The sequence below is a fragment of the Hermetia illucens genome, chromosome 1, assembly GCF_905115235.1.
Source record: "Hermetia illucens chromosome 1, iHerIll2.2.curated.20191125, whole genome shotgun sequence".
In the NCBI taxonomy this organism is placed as follows: domain Eukaryota; kingdom Metazoa; phylum Arthropoda; class Insecta; order Diptera; family Stratiomyidae; genus Hermetia; species Hermetia illucens.
In genome coordinates, this window is record NC_051849.1 from 41,511,705 (window position 1) to 41,533,822 (window position 22,118).

The following is a 22,118-nucleotide window of genomic DNA, read 5'->3' on the forward strand; positions in this document are numbered from 1 at the left end:
GACCACCCAGAACTTACATTAGAGACAACATCTATTTGGAGTAAATGCCCGGAAGATGGTGTGAAGAAGCAAAAGGTGTTAAAATGTTATGAAAGGGACTATTCAAATTAGCCCCACAATGCAGGTCAACGATTTCAATGCTCAATTTGTGATAATAGGCCTTTTTTCAGTAGCGTATTAGATCTTTCATCAGCCATCGATTCTATTTGAGTAGTTTTCCTAGCAATCAGTATATTTCCATAAATCTGTTTGCATAGAAATTTTCCACAAATCTAATTTTTTGAAAATATATTTTACCAAAGAATCTTGGTAAATTATGGAAACTTCTGTTAAACAACAACCCCCCTCCCCCCGGGTGTCCAAAAAAACATTTTTGCTTTGTGCACCCCGCCTCACTTCAAGTAAAATTATGTCAGAATCTCTGGCATCATCGGTGGACGGGTAGCGAGTCCTGGAAGACTTTTCGGATCACCAGTACATCGCAAGCTGGAGGGCGCTCCGGGGTGTGGTAGCATCGCAGCTGACACCGTCGTAAATTCAATAGTGAACCTGATAACGACGGCGTGTGAGGCCATGCCCCAAAGGGGTCCAGCCGCGGCAAGCCTACTGGTAAACGGCAGAAATTGCCGACCTACGGAGGGAAGGTCATAAGCTCTGCCGTTGGGAACAACGTTTGCACGCCAACGAGGAGACATGCGCCAGAAAGATACAATATAGAGCAAAGCTCACCGCTGGCACAACCTTGGTAACGAGGTGAATGAGGACCCGTGGGGACTTGGCTATAAGCTTGTCACCTAGAAAATCGGAGCTCTGCGGAGGCCCTGCATCCTAAATACCGACCAGATGGACCATATTGTGCGGGCATTGTTCCCCAGACATCCTGTATGGGTTGATATCAACAGCGCCAATAGCGTCAAGGATTACCCCCTTTTCACAATAAGAAAGCTCGAAAATGCGGTTCTCACTATGAAAACAAGAAGGCGCCAGGTCCTCATGGCATCCCGGCGGAAGTTTACAAACTAGTATTCCGTCAACGGGCAGAATTGCTCTTTGAAGCGTTCAACGCTTGCTGAAGGAGGGCATTTTTCCTTGTCGCTGGAAACTGGCCAGACTCACGCTGATCAGCAAGGTTAAAGTAGACCCGGAACTCCCGTCTGCATACCAACCGCTGTGTATGCCTTGGCAGGGCCGGGAAAGTGCTGGAAAAGTATGGCAGTTCGGGCTCAGAACAAAGATATCCACATTGGATGTTATTATGGAGGTCGCAAATGCGGTTCATCGAGCCGAGGCATACAGCCGTAGATTTCGACGGATAGTGCTCCTCATAACACTTGATGTCAGAAATGCCTTCAATTCCGCAAGATGGGCAGATGCTAGGCACAAAGGAGGATGGAAATCATGTCGGGAGTAGCACTGGTATCCATTCTAGGCCCGAACCTCTGGAACGCTTCTTATGATAGTCTGTTGAGACTCGATCTTGAGTCAGCTAATGGCGAATGTTGGGGGCCCCATGTCTACTAGGAGAGATCTCCTTATGGGAGCAACACAGTCGGTTCTGTTCTATGCCTTTCAAAGGAGGTGCATTGTAAGCGCTTAGCTCAAGTGCAGAGGCGGGGAGCTTTGCGAGTGGCGTCTGCTTATCGCACCGTCTCCGAACCGACTGTGATGGTGATCGTGGGAGTGATCCCCGTTGCCCTCCTTACCAAAGAGCGCAAAGCTATCGGCCGTCGTAAGGGCGAGAACTTAAGAGGTTGTTCGTGAAGAAAGTCAACACACCCATACCGAGTGGCAACTTTCTTGGCAAAATGAGCCAAGGAGCAGATGGAGTGCGCGACTAATCGACAATTTAGACCCGTGGTTGAACCGAACGTACGGTGAGATTGATTACTTCCATACCCAACTTCTAAGTGTGTTTTCAGTCTTACCTGCACAGGATTGGGAAAACGCGATCTCCTGATTAAGTGTTCCGCAATGGAGTGGCAGACGACGCTGAACACACCAACAACATTGTCAGAGAGATGCTTAAGAGCGCTGGCAGCTGGAATCTTATTGCGCATTATGTTCGGGCTCTTCTTATTGCAAAAAAGATTGAACTCGCCCGGCGGAGGGATTGGATGGTAAAGGGTTCCCTGCACTGACAACTCCCTTCCTCCCCTCCCCTCCCGTTCGTGAAAGGAATTCCCTAGCTTGAAGGCTCCCAAAGCCGGGAGAGAGGAAGGGCTAGCCCGATATAGTGTGTCAAGCGGTTCCAGGCTAGTTATCTGATGGCAGTGAGGTGCTTTGTTGAGAGCGTACTGTTGCGGGAGTCCAACACTCTGTGCGTAAATACATTCACCTACCCTACTCCCAAAAAAGAAAAAAACGGAAACCAACACTTACTAGAACGAAAGCAATCAACTAAACGTGGTCCACTCAGTGGAAGTCCGCCACACAAATAAAAGGTGCATCATTTGCAACAAACGTCGGATAGCAGTCGACGCAATAACGCCGCAAGAACCCTAAGTGAGGTAGTCAGAAACTACCTATAATTTCCTTTTGTGAACGTGAATCAAAAGCTAACGCGAGAGACCGAAACACGCGAAGGCTCATCGTGCCTCAAAAAAACTCAGGTCCCTTTTCCACGATTTGACTCGTTCCAGATGATTGGGTTATTTCATGTGACCACTTGCTAAGACTAGACTTATTCTCCCAGAATTTCTTAGCATCGTATGTAGCTATGTTCAATGACACCCTGACAATTTAAAGCTTATACTGATCCGTATCACCAGATTCAGTCCTCTGAAAGCCAATATTGACACAGCTAGACTGGTTCAATGTCGACACCTTTAAAATAGCCTTATCCAGAATGGATAATTGTAGTATAAGAGAAGAGGAAGAGATATAGGATATACAACCAGCTAAAGAAACGGTCCAGTTTGAAAAGTATAAGGTGAGCCGATGTAGTAACTGAAAAAGAAACCCGCCGTCACCTCTCCGCCGAGATAAATGTCAGAACATATAGGAGGGCAATGCTGACTCAGATCACTATCTCGTTGGCATGGCTCCTCAGCCTAAAATAACACCAGCGCCTCAAATTCCTTCTGACAATCAGTTGAGAGTGAAAACTAAAGCGATTCATAACAAACTCTTTCGTAACACCTATAAGACGGAGTTGGATGCCGCAATAACCTCAGTTAAAAGAGGTCCTGAAAATGAAGCATCAACAAATGATCCACCCAAGCACCTAAGAAGGTACGGCCGCAAACATATTCGGACTCAGTCGCAACAACTGGTTCGGCGATGAATATGAGCTAGGAAAAGAACGAAAGAATACAGCAAGCCGGGCAATGCTGCACGCTCGAAAATATCTGGCACACATTTGGAGCTATCACGAAACTCGTGTGGAGAAGCAACTTCACAAGCAGAAAATGGCCGTCTGGGAAAATCGACACGTTTGTGAACTCAAAACGTACGGAAATTTTACCAACAAGTCAGCAAGATGAATTTTTATACACCTCTATGTTCATCCTGTCGAGACAACAACAACGTCGACCAACACACAAATCAAATCAGCAATAGATCTGATTTGCTCTAGGTAGCAAGTGGTGGGATGCAGACATCAGCTGCACCATCCCTTCATCGGCTTCAAACCCACCTATAGCCACGGTAAAACTTGTAGTGACCGCGGCTGCGCGACGGGAGCGGAATCTCATTCGGCTCTTTCTTAATTAATTTGCTTAAACAATGCATTTAATAGCATTTAATAGTGTGCAATTGCCTTAATGTTCGCCGCAGATTGCACATTATTGAATGCATTCGGGCGAATTGATCTTGACAAGAGGCGAATGATTTGCCGCATCCGCAGGCGCATGCGCATGTTGCCGCAACATTGCCTAGCGAGTGAGAAAGGCTATGTAGCGGAAACAGCAGCGGTGTGCGGAAATAGAACGGTGGAGCACAATAGATCTACTATAGGCAGTACCCTTACAAAAATGACCCCACTTGAAAATGTGCTTGCTGAAGCTTATCTGTACACATCAGAGACGCTAAACAAAGAAAAGGCATAATCGTATTGGTAAGAGAGAGATCGGTGAGCTTTTGCTATTCTGGTACTACGGCGTGCTCACCCATATTGCAAAAAGTTGTTTCACGTATTCACTTATGCATAAGCAAAAACTTGCCAATCTCACAAATACATTGGCAAGTCCGGGCGGTATGTCAAACACAGCTGATCGGGTTTTCGGTACATCTCGCTCATGCTCAAGGGCAAAACAATTTGAAATCGTGTGTACTCGCACTGATTTCCCCCCTTGAGGGGCAAGTGGGAGTGAGGTAGCTGTCTAGTATCTAACTGTGCGGTGGAGTTTGGTTTTGCTTTTGGAGTTTCGGTTTGGAGTTCTGAGAAGGTGGAAGGTTGGAGGAGCACCGGGGAAGAGCCGCGAAGTGAGACTAGGGAGAAGAAAAGAAGAAAGGCTGGAGCGGCTGGAAAAAAAGGAGAAGGTGGAAGGTTGGAGGAGCACCGGGGAAGAGCCGCGAAGTGAGACTAGGGAGAAGAAAAGAAGAAAGTGTTGAAGCGGTGCGCCAGGAGAGAAAAAAAGGAAAGGAGGCGAAGCGGCCCAGACGGGAGGGAAGAAGGAAAAGAAAGAAGGAGTGACAGTTGGAAGGAATTATTATGAATAAATTCAAGCCGACGAAGGTGAAGTGCTTTACTTTATAACGGGATTGATCGTGAGTGTCAAACATTGTGGAGAAATCCCAGAAAGATCTTCGCTAATAGGAAAAGACCGATGTGTACAGCTAAGAAACGTGTGGATTCTAGCATAATATGAGTAATCGTTTACGTAAGAGATTAAGCAATACGCCTGCTAAAAATATTTATATATAAATGAATTAATTTTTTTTATAATCGTTTTTCTTATAAAATTGTTTTTAGAACTTTGTACACCAGCCGCAATCCGAGCTCGGAGTGACGTCCTGGGTGAGTTATTGTTTTTATTTTTCTTTTTCTTATTTTTTTATTTTTTTTTCTTGTTTTTCTTTTATTTATTTTCTTTTCCTTCGTTGAATTTTATCTTCATTTTCTTTATTTTAATTATTGTTATGAAATTGATTGGAACAATGAATATTAATGCATAAATAGTCCAATAGTAGTTTGAGGACTTCCTCCCTTTCGAATCATCCACGCGCGCGGTCGAGCCGTTTTTGTTTTTTTTTCCTTTTAATTTCCAATTTTAGTTCGCGTTCTGTTTGTCCTTCGATAGGCCGTCGCGAAATCCGTATTAATGTCGAGTTTAGAATCCGGTGCGCACCCACGCATCGGAATAGACACGTTGTTTTGAGTAATGAAGCGTGAGGGATCAAAGCGCTCAAAGGACCCCCCTCCCACATTCCCGAGCCTGGCTAGCATAGAGGCGTGCAAGAACGTGTCGAAAGAGCACTTTGATGAAGCTTCAATCTTTGTGGGCGGACCTTCACGGTCAATTTAGCCAATTTGTTTAGATTTTTGGGATAGCTCTGCCCTCTAGGTCGTTATCGGCCAGTCAGGATGATCGACTTGATCTCCTATAACCACTCTTATCATTACAAACTGTACATGCCCACGAGAGAATTCGGTATCTCAACCAAATTGATAAGACTTACTAGACTGATCCTGATCGATACGGAAAGCCAAATAAAAGCAACAAGATCACTCTACTCTGGGGATATTGACATTATCGGAAAAGATACCCGAGGGGTTCAATCTAGCTTCCCCCAGATCGAGCAGGCGACTATCGGCGTGAGATCCTAGGGCATATATTAATGAAGGCTAAGCCAGATATATGACGATAAAGTCAAGACCAAAACCGAAAGCGGGACCACAACTTTGAAACCGTTCTTAATTTCTCCTACCTAGAGTCGAAAATCACAGCCAATAGCAGTTACGACGATGGAATTCGCGCACTATTAATAGCTTCCGACAAAGCCTATTTCAACTTTCAAAAACAGTTCCACTCAAAACGACCAGGGATATGGTCAAAGCTCTTACTGTACAAGAAAATGATTTAGCCAGTCTTCATGTATTCCTCGAAGACTTAGGTTCTTAGCAAGAAAAACTACGAACTCTTAGCCGCATTCGAGAGAAGAATCCTTCGAAGAATATTTGTCTCCCTACAATAAGGATAAACAATTCCGTAGTCTATATAACGACGCAATTTATGAGCAATGCAATACCAATATGCTGGGTGAGTTAGTTAATCGTGTGGGTTAAAATGATCCGGCCCGAAAAGTCTATAAGGGCAATATCTATAGGTAAAAAAGAAGGTTTCGCAGACCCTGCCTTAGATGAAGCGATGGCGTTGGCCAGAAGGCAGACAGCTTTTGGAGATATCGAATTTATGATTCTCGGCGTAAAACCGGAATGCTAGGAGTTTTTTACTAAGGGCGACCTAGACCAAATACCGGTTGTTGCGCCGTTCATGATGATGAATGTTATGATTTACAGACCAAAGCCTTAAAAAAATTGGTGAAATTACGCAAAGAAAAAGAGAAATCCATCAATTGGTTTCTATTTAGTAAAAAAGAAGTTAGAAAGGCCACCGGGATTAGATTCCACTTTGGCATCCAGATTGTCAATGAGAAGTCCGGTTTAGAAAGGGGAGAGATAGATACGGTCGAAGATGTGAGATTGGCAGCACTCAAACGGGGAAGGGGAGAAAAAAGGACGTGATGAGTTATACACAGAAGAAAAGTAATTAGAAAGTATACCACATGACGACTGAAGCTAGTCAGAGGGCAGAGGAGCCTGCGAACTTGTTGAAAGTAATAGAGGACAAGAGGAGCGGTTGCGAATTTTACGAATGCGAGACCAAAGGAACTTGAAGTTCCTGCATGCAATAAAGTCTAGATAGTAGCCAGATATTGCTTTTGGGCTTAGGTATAAATGCCTTTACTGTAGTACGCTCAACATTAAAGTGGGCGAAATCAGCTTGGTTTCTGCAAAAATAATTTTTATTTCCTTGCTGTATTTACTAGCAAATAATAAGAGCCTAGACGGCGGGGTATCAACAACTAATAAAAATATCAAATCCCCTAACGCAAATATGACTAAATACAGTTTTATATTTCACAACGTGTGATTTATTAAAACCATTGGTGTTGGATACACTTTCAAAAAAAACATAAGCCGCTCCCACAAAGCCTCGTGAATAGAAAACAGCTTTTTTATTGAATACTTAATTATGTAAATATTTAGAACGTTATTTTTCTTTTATTGTTAAGTTGTAGATTTGTTGAGCGATCACTGAAAGCTGAACGTCAATCGGCTTCGTGTCATCATATAGAGCTGGAGCTTCACAGAGAATTGCAAATGTCCCAAATATGGAAGCGGTTGTGAAAATCCAAAGGAAAAGCCTATCAAGAACCATAGCAACAAAGCCCCAATCCTGGTCTTCCTGAAAAAAAAAAACAAATATTAAGATTTTGAGTGAAAGTCGTGATAAACTGATTTTGCATTTTCCAAATATAATAATTTCAATGAGTACTTACTGCATTAAATTCATCTTGCCGCTGCATGTGATGCTGAATGAACATTACGTTATGTATCGCTTTCTCGAGTTCGAAAGGATACTTTTTACGCTGTCCTAAATCACTCATTGATTCATCTAATCCAGAAATCACGGATGGTAGACCATTGTATCCACTTAGACCACTGAATCCGCCCCCAAGTGCACCGACTAACCCACTGAACCTAAAAAGGGCAGAATATTCAAGAATCACCTTGAGGATCTACTAGAAACTAGCCGAACCTGTTAGTAGGAGTTGTCGAATGAAGCCCATTACATCCTCCGCGTCTTGTAACTCGTGCCAGTGAATCAGGACTGGATTCGCCCGAATTTAATTGAATCTCAGCACTCAACGCAGCACCAAATTTCGATTTATACATTTTCTTACTATAATTAATTTTACTGGCTGCCAAATCGCGCAGCAAATCCTTGGGAACACGCATAAGCAAGAATTTCGGAAGTCTTTTTATGAAAAACGCCCGCACCCACGGTGCCATTTTGTGGGTGCTTGGCTTACGATAATGTATGTTGAGTATAATAATTGTTATCACTACACTTAGCCCTACGAGTATCATAGTGAATAGCAGATACTTCCCCAAAAGAGGCAGAGCCAACGACGTAGAAGGTATAATTTCGGATATAAGCAAGAAGAACATGGTCTGGGATAGCAGAATGCTGATGCAGAGAGCAATCTTCTCGCCCGAGTCGGCAGGTAGGTAGAATACCAAGACCGACAGGTATGAAATTCCAACGCATGGTATAATTAAATTGACGGTATAAAATAAAGTCTTCCTTCGGAGCGTTATGTTGAAGAATATATCTGAAAATTAGAATACTAACAATTAGGAGCAGGACTATTGACTTATTCCACATACCAGGATACGGCTCCGCACAGCAAGGATAATATTTCTCGTGCCTTTCTGCCGGAACGCCAAGTATGTCCCACTCCACGCTGGGATAGTATTCTCTTAAGTCGATGCCAATTTCGACTTTGTTGTCCTTGTCATTTTTCTGGTTTATATGTTTCAAATCAATCTACACAAGAAATTAGCCCCACATTACACTGAAGTTTTATCCAATCGAATAATTTCACCTGGTCGCCATCATATGTCCAGGAACCGAATTTCATAAAGCAGGTCTGCTGATCAAATGGGAAGTACCTAACGTCTATTTCGCAGGATGATTTGAAAATCGCAGGCGGCGTCCACACTACTTTTCCCGAGTAGTGCAGAATGGCCTTCGTCATAGTCGTCACCACATATTCACCATCGGCGCTGGAATATTAGAAAAGTAAAGGACATAGAAAGGAATTTATAATTGTTTATAAGTGAGAGACTTACTTGTTATAAAGTACTATATCTGGGAGCCATATATGTTCCGATGGGACGTAAAGCTCAGTAACTCCACCATATTCAGAAGGATCCCATTTGAATTTATGATCTTGCCATTCCTGCAAAAAGTGAATTATTTTATTATAGATATAAACTTTACAGAACTCGAAGCAAAATTGTCAAAGAACCTTGCAATGATTGGCGACTTTTATTGTCTCCGGTAGCATTAATTAAATCCAATCGACAAACGCTAAACAATTGGCCGCTTCCTAGGGAATTCAGAATTCCTACAAAATTTTTTTGCATGGAAATTTTATAGACCATTCTTCATTTGCGATCCTTAGCTTTAGCTTCGTAAAAGTGTTCAAATTCATTCATATTTCCAGAAACCAATTTTGACAGCAATTGAATAGTATGTGGAAAAGAAGCAGGGAATGGAATTTAAAAAATTATTTTGATAAATTCCTTCCCAAGCTTGTCAACTGCACTTTTCAGCATTCCCTAAAGGTGGAAATATCAATCCATGCCAAGTATACCCTTCACCTTCAGTTCATCGGATGCGAGTCCTGCCTTATACCTCTGTTATCTTCACGCCCAGGTCATCTTGTGGGAACCGCAAATAACATGACCAGAAAGGATTTTTAAATAAATCAGAAAAGGCTACTGCAGTACACTTCAGTTGAGCCTCGTTATGGCCACATGTGATAGATACTCTTCAAAGGACTACCCAAAATTTTAAAAACTCAGCAAATTAACACCGAAATGCCCAAGAGGGATGAAAAAAAAATAATTCAAAAATAGTGGACCTCGAAAAATAGAAAAAAGCCACAAATGAAACGGATCGTTCCGAATAGCTTCGACATGAAATAAAGTTATTGTAGTTTCAAAGTTCTTTACCCACAATGTAAGCACTAGCAAACATGGCCTTTTGAGGAGGAGTGGCTGACGGAATGAACTGAGAGTTAGACTGCCATAAAGGTAAGCTGTCAACTAAACACCACCAATCAATGCACTAGCCACCATAAGAAAACTAGCCTAAAATCGTTTGGTTCATTAATTTGAGGTAGCCCTCCTGCTCTCCCTTATTAGGAAGGTTCCAAGCCAGGGAGTTAATATTACTAATTAGATAGGCGGAAAGAGGAGGAATTCAATTTTTTAGCTCAAAGAACCTCCTACCATCCGATCCCTCCGAGCTGAAGCTTCTTCGCAAGAAAGAAAACCCAAACATAATACGCTCAGCGCTCCTCAGCATCTCTCAGACAAAGTTTTAGGAAGAGAGTTATCCTCTAAGTAAATTTGGTGGCGAATCCCATCGCACCCTCCACAACAAAACGGGTTGTCCACCAGGATAGGTAGGTGCGTTCCTTCACGGCAAACTTGAGAATGACATGTACACAGGCATCCCCAAATGAGAAAGAGTTTTTTCTAAAGAGAAGCTTTTGAAGTAAAAATTATGATTTACTAAAAATATTCCCTGCTTATGGGAAAGGGTGACCAAAAGAAATGGAGTCATCATAAATAGCCAAAGGAATATGCAAACTACGCTGCTCAAGGAAGTAGACGCTGCCTCACATAAAAATTTTATTTCGGTACAATATGTATATTGCATGGCGAATTATACATATGGTATCGAAGCTGCCCCGATGGTTATGTGAAGGACGTTAACTGTAGTCTTCCCATCGCTGAAAATAGGTAGGCAACTGTGATGTAGAATAAACGTTTCCTTACGATTTCCGATCGCAACTCACCTCTATTGAGTAAAATAGGAAGCCACCGTGATATACCAACCTTGACGGGCTCCTTGTAAAACTGCTCCCTGAAGCCCCCACTGTTTCTGAGGAGTTACTGCTTCCGCTTCCCAAAAGTTATAGGATGTTTTCCAGGGAATGACAAAAGGGGACGATCGTCTATATACTGAACTAAAACACCTGTCTTGAATGCGACAATTGAAGGAGTACTAGGTGCTCGCTACTGCTACAAATATATTCTATAACTAAAATAATCCTCGAAAGCATCCAAAAACACCTCTAGAGCCTTATGGATAGGAAGCAAGCTGTTTCCTCTCTGAATCCTCACAGTACTGACCCTCTCAAACCCCCAGAATATTATGGAGCAAGGTGCAAAATTAAATCACCGCTCCACGTGATCTCCATTGATTTCAAAAAACTTTACAGTGGCGTACTAGAGGCAGGAGGGGTATTCAGGAAAATTAATACATTTTATCAAAGTGACATAAAATTGTGCAAAACATCACTTATTGCATCGAGTTAAAATCTGAGAATTTAAAATCCAGAGCGGAGTTCGCCAGAGCTGCATTCTTTCACCGATTCTTTTTTTGCCTTATCGGTAACGTACTTCAAGCTGCCTTGGTCAGAACCATGTAAACTTTTCTCAAACACCATTTTTAAAATGATAAGATTTGCTTGCTCTCTAACGGAGTTATGGGCCTTGACCAAATGACTGGAGAAAGAAGCACGAAGAGTCGAATTGATACTAGCAAAACCAAGCTTATGACCCTGGCAATCGGTATTCTTATCAGGTACTTTGGCCTGATACAATATCAAGCAAAGAACTACATCAGCAAAGGGAAAAGACTTATTTTGACGATTGTTCTTGGTTTCTCCATAAAGACTTGCTTTTGGCTGCTTTTCTGACCATGTCGAGAAGATTTACTTCCGGCTGCTATTCTTGAACTAGTGTTCTCCTCGAGTAGCAGAATGCAATAAACTTGGTTGCAAAAACTTCCGAACAGAGCATGGCAATTAGAGGTCGTTACCAAAGAATCAAATTAATCCCAAACGTTGGCCGATTTCGAATGCCTAATCCTGCGCTTCCAAGAATCAGATGTCAACCGAAAATCCACAAGGAGAGGGACAAGATGCGAGAAATCATTGCAAACTCGAACTCACCTACGTACAATATCGCCAAGTGGTTGATCAATGAGTGTCAAGCCCTTGGGACGACAAATAGTAAGTATTCAGTGGCTAACTCCCATGAACTAATACAGAAGCTGCAATACATTGAGAGGATGGGTGATGGTGTCTTTCGACGTGAAGGCATTGTTTCACACCATATATTTTCACAAAAAATGGCAGCCTATAATTGCATGATTCACCGAATGATCACATACCCTTTTTCGGAACACGGTTTCAATAAGGAACGACAGCATATTATTGACTCCGCTATTAAGAATGGATATAATCCTCTGACTATTGAGAAGCTGATCGTAAGGAAAATCAAGCAACACAATAGGCATGCCTATACAACACTATTCTCGCAGCATAAGAAGGCAACCGCGAGACGGATAAGTATCCCGTATTCCTACCTATTTAACAATATCAGGAATTGGATAAAAAAGTTTCAACTGGAAGTCGTAGTTCGAGTCGATCGTCCACCTTGTGGAATTTACTGGGAAGTGTCAAGTATCCTCTGACAGCGGAGAAAAAAAGCGGGATCTATCGAATAACGTGCAGCGACTGCAATAAAATATACATAAGACAGACGAAACGCCTGATAACGACTAGATTAAATGAACACATCAAGGAAGCGGTAAATAGTGTTCGAAAACTAAAGTCGTGCATAAGATCATCAGTGGCAGCGCACAGCGTCGAAGAAGCCCATACCATTCAACGGGAAAATCTTGAGCTCTTGGGTCAGACGAACCGAACGACAACCTTGGACCCTTAGGAAAGTTTAGAAATTTTGAGAGAAGACTTGACGCGGTTATTAAACACAGATTGAGGTAACTGTCCCTCAAAATGTATAAGACTCGGTGACATTGTTATCGGTTGGTTGATCTGAATGTCACGTATATCTGATATGAAAGCACAACCTTAGCGACCATAATGATAATAGTAGCAGGTTTGTAAATTTCTGCAGTTTCCACCGCCCAGGTCGCGGAGTTTGACCAAATGGCTTTGGATGTAGAAAGGTTGCAAGTAGGATTGGACTGAAGATAAACATCAACAAAGTCAAGGTTCTCAATCTGACGAATAATCGTACTTAATGAGCAGATCGGTGAATGAAGGCATTGATTAATTTATATATGTAGTGCCGATGGTAACACTGACCTGGATTTCGCTGAACCTATTCACAGCGCTAGATCCGCCATCTTTGCTTTGTCTAGAATCTGGAAATGCAATTCTCTCGTCATGAAGATGAAATTGGGACTGTTCTGTAGTAGGGTTCCCTTTGGGGTTGCTATATGGGAGAAGCACATAGAAAGTATCCACCATCATCACTCGAAAGCCCCAAACCTTCATCAACACCTATTTGCGTCATATTTTCGCAGGACTGAGTGGACGAACCTTTGAAAGGTTTGCGCCGCATTGCACAATCCGAAAGTCATCGGGGTGAACTTGAAGAGTCCAAAAGGTGTGCATATTGCCGTCTTTGGAATGTCTTCTGGAGCTACAGGGATTTGATGATAAGCCTTGGTTAAGTCCAAGGTCGAAAAGATGCGGCAATTCGCGAAGTGATACGCAAAGTCGTGGATGAGTGGAACAGTCTGCGCGTTTAGCCTTCTGTAATCCCAACATGGGCGCCATTCGCCGTTTGGCTTAGAGACCATATGCTGTGGGGAAGACCAACAGCTGTTTGAGGGCCTGCAGATACCCTGTTGAACAAGTTGTTCAAATTCTTTCCGCGCTATAGCCAGTTTCTAGGATGGTAGAGGACGCATCTTCCAGAAGATCGGGGAACCAGTAGTGTTAATATGGTGCTGCACATTATGCTTCACTAGTTTGGAGAGGGTACACTCGGTAGTAATCTGGCTGAACTTTTGGAGAAGTGCCCGAACACGAGAGTCGGTTATGTCTTCTAAAAGAACGGAAAGATTATTGCCTGGGTGAGATACCATTTGTCCCGATGAATTAAGGTTGGTCGTGGAACCTATAAGAGACTTGTTTTGCAAGTCCACCAGCAACCTATAGTGACACAAGAAGGATAAAATGCCACGAAAATGTCCTACGCAAGCCGAGACTCACGTCCACTTGCCTACACCCGTAGGTGTTGATACGGGAGGAATTTACTGCTGCCAGTTTTAGTGGTTGTGGAAATAGTGGATGGTGCTGGGGTACGGGAAGAACCGGAAATTCCGCACCAGTATCCACGAGGTAGTTACGCCTGCTGAGAGGGTCGTAAATTGTTAGGCGACGTGGCGCTGCGTTCTGGGTGGCCGTCCGCGGACCTAGTTTTTTGTGGCAAGCGCGAATTTACACGGGATCGTACATTTGGTGGCTTTCTCGCCGAATTTGCGATGGTACCAGAAAATCCCTCGGTCAGTAGGCTGTCTTGACGACCTGCTAGCTGATCGCCCTTTTCGAGTGGCAGACCGCGAGTGAGCTCGTGATCTGGCGCCCGAACGATGAGCGCCCAACGTCGCCCGCATCTCGGCCACACTGGCTGTTAAGGCGGCTATCTCGCGCCTTAAGTCACCCACCTCGTCCGATGGATGTTGACTGGCCGATATGGTCGAGCCATTGGCCAGTGCCTCTAAGGAACCGGAGTGCCTGGGTACCCTCCGGGAGCCGACGCAGCCAAAGCGACTTCATCAATTCGTCGTCGATCTTACTCCCACCCAATTGCTTTATTTCGCGCAGCAATTGGCTGCGATTTCGATCTCCCAACGTTAGGCCTGCCAGCAAGTGATCTAGTTTTGCCGACTCACTTACTGACAGGCGCCTGATCAATTCGCTTTTTAACAACATGTATGACACCAATTTCACCACATTGGACACTAGCAGGATGGACTCCTCGTCCAGACCGGCTACCGCATGATTGAAGCGGGTCGCGTTCGCTATGATCCCGGCCTCCGAATGCACGAACCACATTTCCGGGTTTCGCCGCCAAAACGAAGGGACGCGAACGGCGAGGCTGGTCACTTGCGGGTCCGATGGGCCTGCCGCGTCATTGCTGTCAACCGACATTCCAAAAAGAAACTAACTACGACGCGAGTTTGTGACGAAAACGCGGTGATACTGATTTCAACTAAAGCCCTAATCGACACGACAGGCCGCACCTTCAAATGTCCGCACGAGCGAAAAAAAAGAAACACCAACGACGCACCCCAAAGTGAACGCTTGATTCGCAGACCAACAAGAACCACGATAACTCGCCATCGGAGTACGCAGACCTGATAATATTTTACTTTACAATTTCAAAGAAAGAGCTAGCGCGCCGCACAGGCCTGCCACTCGTACGCTATGTGATCGGAAAGCAGAAGTGGCAGTGGATAGATCACACATTAAGAAGGAGCCGCAATTGCATTCCTTCCTACTCCATACAATGAAACCCACTCTGCCAAGATGTTCAAGGAGTGAGTCACCCCAAGACCACTTGGCGCAGAACAGTTGAGGAGGAATGCCGGCATCTTAGGAAGTCCTGGGGGGAACTAAGCGCATTTTAGTACGCATGCGTAGTCAATGCACTACACCCCACCATGGGGTAAATGGCAATCACATATATATATGTAAAATATGAACGTAGGTTGCTTATCACCACACTGGTCATCAGGCTATATGGTGCTCCTATCTGAGCAGAAGCCATGCTGGCAATTGTGTTGTGAGTGTGGAGGCCAATAGAACAGATAGCATCACAAGAAGTGGAAGCGAAAGCGCACTATATCGAGTAGATAAGAAGGGCGAATCCATTCAAATTGGCTACGGACTTCTGTAAGGCCGCTAGAAAGAAAATGTACAGAAAATGATAGGGACGTTGGAACAGGAGAATAATTCTGCTGGACTCATACGCTGACCCGATGTAAAAAGAAATAGTCGGAGCGAGGACATGAAATATTAAATTTCTGCCTTACATAGTGTACTATGAATCAGGTTAGTTCAAGGAAATATTTGCATCGTTTTGGACTGAAGGAGTCGCCTGACTGTCCCGAGTAAGCCGCGCATTACGTCACATTGTCTGAGAACTATGAATCAGAGGAAGTTGGGAGACTCTTGAACGTAGAAATCGGATCTCATAATCTCGTAAAGGTGATAAACGTGTGATTTGAAAAGATCAGTATAGGCGAAGCCCTGGCCATAAATTAATACTTCACGATGGCTCCGCGAGAATATAGGCAGAAGAGTGAAAGTCGTTTCATATGGCTACATCCTGCCAGCATCTTTCTAAGATTTCCCCCCTTTCCATGAGAAAACATAATGAAAAGTCTACCGGCGCAATGAAATATGTATTTATAAAATCTTATTTTCTCCCGTACTATTGAATGGATACTAGCCGTAGACCGGGATGCATATGTCGGAAAAGCAAATCACTATATTTGGAGAGGAAAATCGTCTTGAAGAATTTAGAATCCAAAAAGAAAGATGTCCGCGAATTAAGATACAATCATTTTACTATAGATTCTAATGTAGACAAAACGCATTTTAGCAAACCGTCAAACCGCATAGACGTAATAGACACACTATGCTCCGGCCAGAGGTAAATAAGAGACAACCGAAAAAGGAATCAAAGAAACGTTGGAATGAAATCAAGACAATTGGGAACATCAGGGAAACTAAGGTTCGACTTGGAATCATCAAAGAAGAAGAGGCTGTATGGATATAGACGATCCATGGAAGTAAACGGGAGACATATACCTACAACAATCCTGGGGGTCGGAATTCAGATGCATGACATCATTCTTGAAATACTCCAAATTGATAAATGAGAATCGTTTTAACACTTCCGTCAGTTCACTATAAGCTTGTGCCTCCTACTACCAAATATGATAGCCAAAATTTTATTCACAAAAGAAAGTGTAAAAATTAGCGTAGCCAACGAATAATTCGAATACGTGAGGAGTTTCCCTATTATTGGTTTGCTTCAGGCGGATTCTATCGACAACATCAATATATTTGTAAGATAAAATCAAAATTACAATTTCACTCATCACTGCATACTCCCCGGAGTTTACCCCTGACCTTACACCATAAGATTGTCACCTGCTTTGTTCATTCAAAAACTCTTTGCTCTTCAACAACAATGCAATGCCGTACGTCAGACTGTACCTGGCCCAATTTCTTGACAAAAAAACTGCATCTTTTATTAAATCCCAATTACGATACTGCCTGAAAGGTGAAAATATGTCAGTCAACAAAAGGAAGAGTATAGTATATTACCACCGAACAAAGCTATTCTCGTTCAGGAAAAATTATCTCTTGCCTCATTCAAAACATCTGCAATACCTTCGCTATTTAATCTCAACAATAAACTACGATAAAGTGGTTTTCTACAGAAATTCAGAAGTGCATTGTATAGGCAACATTATTTCCACGCTTTCGGATGCTATTATTTTGGCACAGAAGAAAGGTTTTCGCAGGAAAGAGAAAAACTGAAAAACATAACCTAATTCTTTTACTTAATCCCTAATTGCCAACTTAAACAGTTTAATGCTTATCATATAATCCTTATAAATGATTATATTCAGAAGACAGTTATCCTTTTTTAGCTACAGTGATGGCAATATGCCAGTGACTACACAGTCCGCGGAGCAAGGTCCTTTTTTCAAAAATGGAGTGAAAATGTCGTTAAACCATAATTTAGTTTAGTTAAGTTTGTCATCGTACTCACATGTTCAAGCCAAACGTTGGTCGTTAATATTTGATCCTTTAGATTCTGAGGACAAAAGGAAAATGATTATAGCTTTCATAAATTAAATAAGGAACTGAGGACATGAAGCGTTCCACGCTAAAAGGAACACGTCCAAAGTAAACACATTTCAAGCAAACACACTCGCCACTCAAGATACCAAAATATTTACCAAATCAATAAGCTGGGACAGCCGAAGACCAAGTTTCACCAGCACCGTGTCCGTGTTATTGCTGACAGGTCGGATCAATCTGTTGTAATTGCTCAGCAAGTCATCGTACAAGCGTTTCGCATCAGGATTACTCTGAACTACACAAAAACAGAAAACCAATTGTAGAACGCAGATAACAAATTTTTCGGATGCTGACAAGTCGTGGAGCAGCATCACACTTCGTGATAGATATAGCACCCGTTTCCCTTCTAAAGGAGGATTTCTTCTGCTGGTCACACGGTCACCACTCTCACAAGTCCTTGACTCTGCAACCACCGAAAATTGGACAAAATCCTTTTACTTGACCGCCCAATTTGCCCCAAAAACACTAAATTCCTACGAAATGGAATATGTCCAAGGATTACGAAGACGCAAATGTTATCATTTTCGATATTCGAATGAGCGACATTCAGTCACTAGTGTGCGGCGTGTAACACGAACTTGATTGATGATGAGAAGGAACTCGATTTTTCTTCGGGGCCAATGCTCTTAAAAGTTTCGACAGGAACACACCCTAAAATGTTCGGCGAGTACTTGGCCAAGTTGCAAATCCTGCCGCGTGCGTCTGTCTTACTTTTCTCTTTTGTATGTTTATCCTGTTGGGAGAGCTGGATGCTACCAATCTCAACCTCGCGGAGATGTAGCAGTACAGGAAGATGAAGGTTTGGCGGCGCATGACCTCTCTTCTGGCATTGGAGCTTTTGTGTAAGTTCCAGCATCACAGCATTACTTGCATTCCACCATATGTATATGCCGCGTATATGTGGATACGGAGGTCCTGAAGAGATGTCACAGACCAAATGTGCTGTAAACATGCTGGCATCTGTGCACATGCCCATGTACTACATCATTTTCCTTCTCGAATCTATCAACATATATATTTCGAGAAGGATACGGCTGCATGCACTGTCCGTGTTCCGTATGTATGCTCCTTGTACGTGACATAATATATTCAGCTTTTATGCGCCTCGTGTGTACATATGTCCTTGATAAGTAATTTAAACGTAATGTTAATAATAAAGTCGATGATAGCTCTCGGTTGAAAGTAAGCATCATTTAGTCTATTTGAACTGTGCTCGCTGCGACTTTGTGATTCAAAGGAATGAAAGGATCTCGGTGTAATACGATTGCCGTCTACAGATGCCACCATTCAGCATGAATGCATCCCGTTAGCCACCTTTTAATTTAAATTCCTGCCGACAAATGTATCCATTCCAATTTCAAGCTGTTTAATGTAGTGGAGCTTATACCCGTATAGTCGTCGTACATGTTTAAGTGTTTGCCATAATTCATGGTCACGGTTTGCAGCTGATTCACCAGAGATAATTACGCTTAATGAAGCATTGATCAATCAAAGTTTTATCTTAAGACAAATGCAAAGTACAGCAAAATTGACACATCTTTGAGCCTTATAAATTAAGTGAAAGTAAGAAAGGCATATCACTTGCTAATGAGATATGTGTACCTTGTAAATGTTTCGGGCCTTGATTTGTTAAGGTTAGTCTGTTGTTTTTGAGGGGGTATCTTTCAAAGACAATAGTATATGGGATTGTTACTCACTAAAGCCACCACCAACTCCCCCTCCACACCGAGGAACCCCAACGGGGCGGAGTTAGAGCATTCAAATTTAATCTGCTTTCTTCCATACACGGCGCTAGTAACTTTTCACTGTCTCCGCTTTTCGCAGTTCACGCTGCATAGATGTGATCATCGAGTTCATTGTATACCAATCCTCCTAACATACCAACATTATCCGTATCAGATTCTTTTTGTCCACGAGTCTTGGACAGTTGAAGAATACGTGCCCTGGGTCCACGGTGACTCCATAGTGAGTAAGGTGTCCAATTTGAATCTGTACAGGTGGTGATGATACCCTTCTTGCACAATCAAAGACTGGGCGAGCAAATGATTCATTTCCCATGCTGTTTTTCCAACCACTCTTTGATGATAGGAATAAGCCAGCATTGTGGCGTTCCTTGTATACACTAAAGAAGAGATTGATTTCACGCTGTATTGGCATCATCCCCGAGATAGCGAGTGGTACATCATCTGAGAAGGTCCTGAACGCGGAACATGCTCTTATGACTGCCTTTCTGTACACCGGACCCATTTTATGTACGTTTTGTTAAGGGAAAGTCGCACCGCGTCCTTAAAGAACTATTGTACGTTAGTTAAAGCTAAATCTGAAGTGTCTTTCTCGAAACAGAAAGATTTTGTTCAATTCAAGGTCGCACTAGCCACGCTGATTATAAACAGCCTGCAAATACATTATGGTTCGATTGGAAAGTGTTATCCTTACCAGAGCTATACTTGCCGTGAATGCTTTGTCGTAAGCATACCACATGTATTGTTTATAACTGAGCGTCCATCGTCATCATCATCAACGTCTAGGCCTGGCTTAATAAGAAACTCCAGACATCCTGATCTTGCGCCGAGGTTCAACAATTCGATATTCCTCAAAGCTGCCTGGCGACCTGGCCTATGCCATCGTTCCATCTCAGGCAGAGTCTGCCTCGTCTTCTCTTCCTACCATAGATATGGCCCTTATAGACTTTTCGGGCTGGATCATCCTCATCCATTCGGATTAAGTGACACGCCCACCGTAACCTATTGGGCCGTATTTCATCCACAACGTGACGGTCATCGTATCGCTTATAGATTTCGTCGTTATGTAGGCTACGGAAGCGTTCATCCTTATGTAGAGGGCCAAAAATTCTTTGGAGGATTCTTCTCTCGAATGTGACCAAAATTTCGCAATTTTTTTTGGTAAGAACCCAGGTTTCTGAGGAATACATGAGGACTGGCAAGATCATTGTCTTGTACAGTAAGAGCTTTGACCCTATGGTGGGACGTTTCGAATGGAACAGTTTTGGTAAGCTAAAATAGATCCTGTTGGCTGCCAACAACCGTGCGCGGATTTCATCGTAATAGCTGTTATCGGTTGTGTTCTTCGACTCTAGATAAGAAAAATTATCAACGGTCTCCAAGTTGTATTCTCCTATCTTTATCCTCCCGTTTGATGTTGTTGGTTGGTTGGTGTTGGTGCTGACATTGCCGCCATATATTTTGTCTTGCCTTGATTGATGTGCAGCCCAAACTCTCGCGCCGATTGCCACCTGTTTGATCTGGATGAAGTCACTTTGTACGTCTCGGGTCGTTCTTCCATGATGTGGATATGCTGACGATATCGACAGTAGTTGGGTGGACTTAAAGAAGATCGTACCTATCGCATTTATTTTAGCATCGCGGATCACTTTCTCCAAGGTCAGGTTGAACAGGGCGCAGAATAGGGCATCCCCTTGTCGTAGACCGATGTTGATGTCGAATGGTCTTGAGAGTGATCCTGCTGCTTTTACCTGGCCTCAATCTTTGGTCAGGATCAGCCTAGTCAGTCTTCTCAATTTCGTTGGGTTACCGAATTTCCCATGGCCATGTATAGTTTCACCCTGGCATGGCCTGGAGTAAAGCCTCTGTGGTATGGGCCAATGATGTTCTGGGCGACCGGGGCTATCCAACCTAGCAACATGGCGGAGAATATCTTATAGATGTGATACCTCTATAATTACTGAGCTCCGTGATGACTCCCTTTTTACGTATGAGACAGATAATGTCTCTTTGCCAGTCTTCAAGCATTGATTCGCTGTGCCATACCTTGAGTATAAATTGATGAGCCACTTGGGGTAATTTGTTGACCCCATATTCAACCAATTCGGCTGTAATTGCATCTATAATTGGTGGTGACAGTATTTGTTCTGCCTGTTCAGTAGTTAATCAAAGTACTCAACCCATCGCTCTAATATGCCCATTCTGTCGAAAGTCAGATTTCCCTCTTATTCTCGGCAGGATGAGCATCAAGGTGTGTCAGGCTTCATGACAATTGAACGAATTAATGGAGTAGCATACTCCCAGGAGGCAACATGACTTAGCTCCCAAGATAGTGCAACATGTGAAGAGATCAGGCGATTCAACAAGGAAGGTACGCATAGATAGAGAAAGGTGCCACAGAAGAGAAGTGTACGTTGGAAGAGGATACAACCAGAGGTGACCGTCATCTCCAAGTGAGATAAAATGGCCATATTCAGACATTTCTTAAAAGGTGGATTCAAAATTTACCGATTTAGGGAATAGTATTGGCCGAATAAGGCGATCCCAGAACAACGTCCTCATGTAAGAGGCCAAAAAATACAAAAGTTTGGCGCAGGACAAATTTTTGAATTAAATGGACAATTTCTTGGGAAAATATAAAGGATCTGATAGGAGGACACTAGCGGGTGTGAAGATATCATATATGTAGGTGAATGTATCATGAAGCTGAAAATTCCCGAGACCTTGGTTAAAGAGGTTGACCTTATCAAGCTTTAAGAATTAGAGACAAGAATGGTACGAAAGCATTCAATGGGGCAACGACCGCTGTCATCAGTTGGCCAGGAGAGACAAAGCTCAAACTGCCGGCACAAAGGAGAGTAAAAATAG

General features: G+C 43.0%; 1 protein-coding gene across 1 annotated transcript; it reads right to left on the reverse strand.

The window, feature by feature from the left end:
- Window positions 1-7,067: 7,067 nt before the first annotated feature.
- LOC119661226 (acetylcholine receptor subunit alpha-like 2) lies at window positions 7,068-18,195 on the reverse strand. The gene is made up of 8 exons (XM_038070452.1): window positions 17,607-18,195; window positions 17,417-17,461; window positions 8,861-8,970; window positions 8,614-8,794; window positions 8,396-8,555; window positions 7,764-8,340; window positions 7,504-7,705; window positions 7,068-7,409 (listed from the first exon to the last, which is right to left on the reverse strand). The coding sequence occupies exons 1-8, from the start codon at window positions 17,817-17,819 to the stop codon at window positions 7,215-7,217; spliced, it is 1,683 nt and encodes a 560-aa protein (XP_037926380.1). The 5' UTR covers window positions 17,820-18,195; the 3' UTR covers window positions 7,068-7,214.
- Between the last annotated feature and the right edge of the window lie 3,923 nt (window positions 18,196-22,118).